The following is a 6823-nucleotide window of genomic DNA, read 5'->3' as shown; positions in this document are numbered from 1 at the left end:
ATATAGTAAAAAAATTTCAACACCAGCAAGACTGTGCACTTTATTCAAAGTGGCCTAGCTGTGTTTGTGTGTGAATATATAGCCTAAGGCCTCATATGTGTATGTGTGTATATCTATGTATAGTCTACATACCTCTTTATTTCTTTATTTGTGTCCATCTACCTCTCTTTCTTCATAACATGTGCCTACCTGCTAACCTCTCTCTCTCTCTCATTCTTCTCTCTTTCTTTTCCTCTCTCTCTTTCTTCCCCCCTCTCTCTCTCATATATAGGTGCGTGTCTACCTACCTATCTATCTATCTCTCCCTCTCTTTCTCTATACACACACACACACACACACATGTATGTATACATGTCTACCTACCTATCTGTATATATATATATATCTATCACTCACTCTCTCTCTCTCTCTGCCTGCCTATCTATCTAGCTATCTACCTATATATCTACCTGTCTACATATTCATTTACCTACCTATTTCTCTATCTAACTACCTGTGTCTCTACTTATATACTCACCTGCCTGTTTGTCTGAAGTTGTTGACTGTTGAAATAAATGTCTCCACAAATAATTAATGTTTTCTCAATTAATCATAAACTCATTAAGCCAGAAAGTCACAAAGTCGGCTAGATTACTTCAATGGAGCCACATTGTGACGCCTTGGTTACTTTATACATTCACACACACACGCTCACACACATGCATGCGTACACACACACATTTATATATATATATGTGTATATATATACTCACTCACACACACACACACACACACACACATACATATATATATATATATATATATATATATATATGCATACACACAAAACCACATGTGTGTGTATGTATATAAATATATATATATGTATTTGTATTATATACAATTTAAGTGGACAATTACAAAGATTTCATTGACGTCATACTCTGTGACCTTAAACACTTTAGGTTAACACACACACACATCCACATTTATTAGTACACACTTGTGTGTGTATGTGTACGAGTGTGTGTGTGTACATACATATACTCATAAATATGCAAGCACACACATGAATACATACACTCATACATGTCCATACAAACCCATATGCTTATTTTGTACTTGGTGATAAGTGAATGGTTACAATGCCTTCCATCGTTTTCTTTTGTATCCTTGTCTTTGACCTCGAGTACAAACACATAGGCACACACACACACACACACACACACATGCATATACAGCTCTTGTACCATCATCAGCGTTTAACGTTCGTTTTCTATGCTGGCATGGGTTGGACAGTTTGACTGGGTACTGGCAAGCCAAGAGGCCGCACAAGGCTCCAATCTGATCTGGCAGAGTTTCTACAGCTGAATGCCCTTCCTAATGTCAACCACTCTGAGAGTGTAGTGGGTGCTTTTACGTGTCACCAGCACAGGAGCCAGTCAGGTGGGCCTGGCATCAGCCACGTTCGGATGGTACTTTTTACATACCACTTGTGCAGGAGCCAGTTGGGGCAAGGGGGCTGATATCAATCACGTTCGGATGTTGCTTTTTACGTGCCACCAACATGGGAGCCAGTCAGGTGGCACTGGCATCAGCCACAACTACAATTTCCATTTGATTTGATTTGATTTGATTTACTTGACTCAATGGGTCTCCTCAAGCACGGCATGTTGTCCGATGATCCAAAGATACTTTATGTAGACTGTGGGCTACCCTGGTTATAAATTTAGATTTGTGGCCATCATCGAAAGGATGAAAGGCAAAGTCAACCTCAGCAGAATTTGAACTGAGAATGTAAAGACAGACAAAATGCCGCTAAGCCTGAAAAACAGAGCAAAAACCCTTCTCCTTTTTTTTTTGTTTTTTGTTTTTACAGGTGCACACTCAGAATTGGTCCATTGACACTGGCCAGTCTTCCAACATTCACCCAACTTTCAACAAACTTGCTACAAGACAACACTGCCCTCTCCACCCTCAACTTCCTTTTCAAGTAAAACTTTGAAAAAGTTGATGAGGGCTTTGGCCAAAGAGGAAAGTGTCTGTCTTTAGCCCTTTCAAACGGGTCCACCATACTATCTCTTTTGTTATAAACAGGAGCAATAATAATAATTATTATTATGTTGTTATATTTGTAATTCAACCAAATCAGAAAAAATTCAATAATGGAAAAGTAATGCCTTAAATCTGTCCAAAAATGTCTCTATGCTCATTGGTTTTGGCCATGAAGTTTTTCAGGAGGATGTTCAAAGCATCTGCATTGACCCCTGTCAAAGAATTTGGGCAGGGCAGATGCACTTACATCCCCTGCACCCAAGCCTATGTTTCTGACTTCTACCACCATTTATATTTTTCAGTGACCCCTACTTGGTTAGTATTTACACGGCTGTTTGAAGTTGCTGGGGCAGGGTTTGGTATCCTGCTCATTGCCATCATGCTGATGTGGTTAGTGCTGCTGGGACCGATGAGGACCAAACATCTTGTAATTGCCAGAAAACTAGGGCTGGTCTCTTCCTTCTTGCAAATTATCACAGGTCAGTACATCTCTCTTTCTCATTTTTTCTCTCCATATATATATATGTGTGTGTGTGTGTGTGTGGAAACTCAGATCCAACCCAGGAAGTTCAAAGCATTTTCACTGCACTTACAAAATTTTAGGGGGTGCAAGTGCATCTTCTGCACCCCCTGTTCTCAAATCTATGTTAGCAGCAACTGTATGAGTAATACTCAAAGTTTGTATGAAATGGCTTAAAACTTTTTCTACCTCTGAGAAATATTGATGCCTGTTGTGGCCAAAGTCAGCCAAGTGAAATCGTAGTCATGACTGATACCAGAGCTGTCTGATTGGCACCTGTGCCAGTGGCACATAAAAAGCACCATTCACATGTTGGGCCTCATGGAGACAGTGACAGGTGACTGAGACCTTTGCTAATATACCATGCATGAGAAGACCTGTCAAACCAAGTGAGATCGTAGTCATGGCTGATGCCAGTGTCACCTCAGTGAAACCTATGCCAGTGGCACGTAAAAGCACCCACTACACTCTTGGAGTGGTTGGCATTAGGAAAGGCATCCACCCATCGAAACCATGCCAGATCAGATTGGAATCTGGTGCAGCTTGCCAGTCTTCAGTCAAACCATCCAACCCATGCCAGCATGAAAAACAGACATTAAATGATGATGATCAACATCAATTTTCCTGTAGAAGCTGTCGTTTCATGTCAGATGGAATGGATTTTTTTTCTACAGCCTTTGTCAATTTCAATTTTATTCCCAGTACCTTTGTCAATACCTAGGTATTTATACCCATTCATCAATACCTAGGTATTTATAGCTTTCACATGGCAACATACTAATACAATTCATGTGAATATTTTTCATTTATAAAACACTTTTCCCAAATGCTGCTCTCAAATATCAAATATTAACATTTCTTTTGATGAAATTTCATCTCTGTCTCCTGAAAATAATTTCAAATCAACTGTTTGCCAGTATGAAATCTTAAGATGGTCATTAGTCAAGGACTTCAGAGGAAAACTGATGTTTCTGTTGTGGTCTTTTGGCAGGGCTTTTACAGCTGGATGCCATTCCTAACACCAACCACTTTGCAGGTATATCAGCCGAAACATTGTGTTAACAACAAACAAGATGAGGACAAATATCCGTCAAATGTATATAATGTAAATAATGTACATTTTTATTTTATTTTATTAATTACAAGTTGTTTCACATAGATTCCCCCACATTCTCCACTTTCTACCTGTTTCACCTGCCTGTTCATCATTCACTCACCTGAATGAACTCAGAATGGCTGTTGCAGGCGTTTGGCTTTAAATAGACCACTAGTCTATAGTTGTCCGCCAAGTGGAGGTGGGGGCTTTCATTCCTGGCTGCAAGATTTATCTATGTAGTGGTTCATCAAAAGACATCAATAGAATAAATACCAGGCTTTAAAAAAATGTCCTGGGGGTTGATTTGTTCAGCTAAAGCCTTCAAGGACCAAGGATTTATTGTTCTTTTAACTATTGCAGTTCATCTTCATTTATTTTCTGGGTTTAGGTGGCAAGTTGGCAGAGACATTAGCACGCCAGGCGAGATGTTTAGCGGTATTTCATCTGCCTTTATGTTCTGAGTTCAAATTTTGCTGAGGTCGATTTTGCCTTTCATCCTTTCGGGGTCAATAAATTAAGTACTAGTTGCATATTGGGGTCGATCTAATCAACTGGCTCCCTCCACCAAAATTTCGGGCCTTGTGCCTAGAGTAGAAAAGGATATTTATTTTCTGGGGTTTTTGTTTTTTCTTTCCACTTAATTTTCCCAGTTCAGCTTTGAGACAAGTTTTACTCTGATAAATGTAGTGATCTGGTTTTTGCTGTCAATATCATTATGATGGGTGTGAGTAACCAGATTGAGCTGGTTTGAACTGGTAGAATATATTGGCTGGATTTGGTAAAGTATTGAGGATGGTAAGAAGTTTGTCAGGGGAAATTTGATTACTACAATAGTCAGGCTGATTACAGAAGATAAAGATTTACTTTTTTTGTTGAGTTAACAAATGAAAGCAAGGAGTGTTCATAAGACTTCAATGGTGATCTGACACCTGTTAGTAAATTGTAGTGGTTTTATGTGAAACTGTCAGCATTCATAACTACTAACAGTTCACTGAATTTCATTAAGTGGAATAAAGGTTCCATCCCAGTGCTCCTCAAACTAGGCCACTGTCCTTGTGGGTAAGAGCGAGAAGGAGTAGTAAAGGTGGTTAAATATATTGTCTTTTGTGTCATAAGGACAATGGTGTTTTTGTATGCTGCTGTGCATGCATGAATGAATGCATGTGTATGGTTGTTTGCTATTCAGTATATGTAGGTTGCACATGTCGGCTTACATTTCCAAGATTGCATATAATTTTGTCTCTAATTTATAAGTGTAAAAAAAAAAAATGTGCAAATGTTATATAATACAAAATGGGTGAAATAAGATACACACACTGACAGGAGAGAGAGAGTAACAGATTGACAGAGAGGTAGACATTGCTGAGCCACTAAGTTGCGAGGACATAAACATACTAACACCAGTTGTCAAGCAGTGACAAAGGATAAACACAGACGCACACAAATTGATATATATGTATGTTTATATATACACACACACACATACATATGATGGGCTTTTCCCAGTTTTCTTCTACCAAATCAACTCACAAGGCTTTGGTTGGCCCAAGGTGCTACAGTAGTGGGACTGAACCCAGAACCATGTGGTTAGGAAGCAAACTTCTTACTGCACAGCCATACCTGAATGAATAATTTAGATATTGATAGAAATAATATTATTTCTGTCTTAGGCCAAGGCCACAAATTTAGGAGTAAAAGACAATTAATTTAACCCTGGTACTTCACTGAAGGATAAAGAAGGAAGTTGACCTTGGCAGGATTTGAACTCAGTAGCTAAAGTAATGTAACAGCTACTCTATCCCACAAGCCATTTAGACTTGTATCGTTATATTTCTCCCATTCCACTGCCCTTGTTACTGCTCTGTTTCATTATTTATTGATAAATTATAGATACATATTGATGTTTATTGATACACTAACACACGTTTTATGCTTGGTTAACTCTCTTGAGTCAGTAACAGCTTTTTTCATTAGTATACAATGATTTTAATTGTTACCTAGCAACCATTATTGTCTATTGAGATATTTGATGCCTCACTTCTGCAACATCGTTATATCTTTTCTAACACTGAAAATTTAAAAGACAGGAAAAAAAATTTGTTATTGCTTTATAAAGTTTGTCTGCAGACAAAGAAAAGGCTTGGGGGAAGAACTGCCATGAAATGTCCATGGTTTTTCTCTCAATTTCCAAATATACTTAGAAATTACTGTGGTGTTTCCCAGTTGGCAATGATTGAATTAGTTATTAAGCTAGTGCAGGAAACTTCTGAAAGCGTGTTCTGCAAGCCCTCTGTAATTTGCAGATGTGTTTCTGTTGGTGGGGAAAGACATCAGCACAGTATGCAATGCTTTTCTCTTGGTGTTACTCTTTAGGAGATGACATTCTTATTTATTTAACAGTTGCATGCCAGCACCATTTGTTTGCAATATTTTGCATTGTGCTTCATAATGACACAAAACATCTTTTCCACATAGCTGCAGTTCATTTTAATGTTGTTTTTGTTGAGCACTTTAGTGGAATGTTTTGTAACACATATGTTGTAAGGTGGGTTATATCATATAACATTTTTGTTGCCTGTGTTTTTAGGGTAGTTGGTAGATAGTGTTGGTGAAACCGTTATTCTTGTCAGTTGCTTGATAGCATGTCTTGTTGAAAGTTGTTTTGTCAGAAAATAATGCATTTAACCTCTCAATACTTATTAAACATTCACCGTGTATACTGCATAGTAGTTTTCTGGCGCAATACCAATTCTGTCATCCACAACAAGAACAACATTGTTAATAATAATGGTTTCAAATTTTGGCACAAAACCAGCAGTTTTAGAGGGGAGGGGAGGTTAGTCAATTACATTGACCCCGGAACTTAATAATAATAATAATAATAAATGCCCTGATGCAGTACCAGGCAGTGGCTCTCATGGCTTCTCATCTTAACTAATTAGAAGTATTATCATGTACATTGTTTTGTCTTGGTGTAAAAGATGGGCTACAGCAAATATATTCTGCTCAATACCACAGATTTGCTTGTCAGTTGTTTGACTTTAGCCAGTTGAGCATGTCCCAAACACAGACACAAAGACACACACATATATATATATATATAAAGAAGTATTAGTTACAGAACAAGAGACAAAAAGTATTCATGTTGTATGTATATATATATATATATATAT

The 6823-nt window shown here is 37.9% G+C and overlaps 1 protein-coding gene across 1 annotated transcript in view; it reads left to right on the top strand.

The window, feature by feature from the left end:
• The window catches only part of LOC106875491 (uncharacterized), a 35253-nt gene that overhangs the window by 23751 nt on the left and 4679 nt on the right, over nucleotides 1-6823 (top strand). The window contains exon 3 of the mRNA XM_014923661.2: nucleotides 2337-2513. Within this exon, the coding sequence (XP_014779147.1) occupies nucleotides 2337-2513 (177 nt within the window). The remainder of the gene's footprint in view (nucleotides 1-2336; nucleotides 2514-6823) is intronic.

The sequence above is a fragment of the Octopus bimaculoides genome, chromosome 23 (assembly GCF_001194135.2).
Source record: "Octopus bimaculoides isolate UCB-OBI-ISO-001 chromosome 23, ASM119413v2, whole genome shotgun sequence".
Lineage (NCBI taxonomy): Eukaryota > Metazoa > Mollusca > Cephalopoda > Octopoda > Octopodidae > Octopus > Octopus bimaculoides.
The sequence above is the reverse complement of the archived record's forward strand: the minus strand, read 5'-3'. Positions and strand labels throughout refer to the sequence as shown.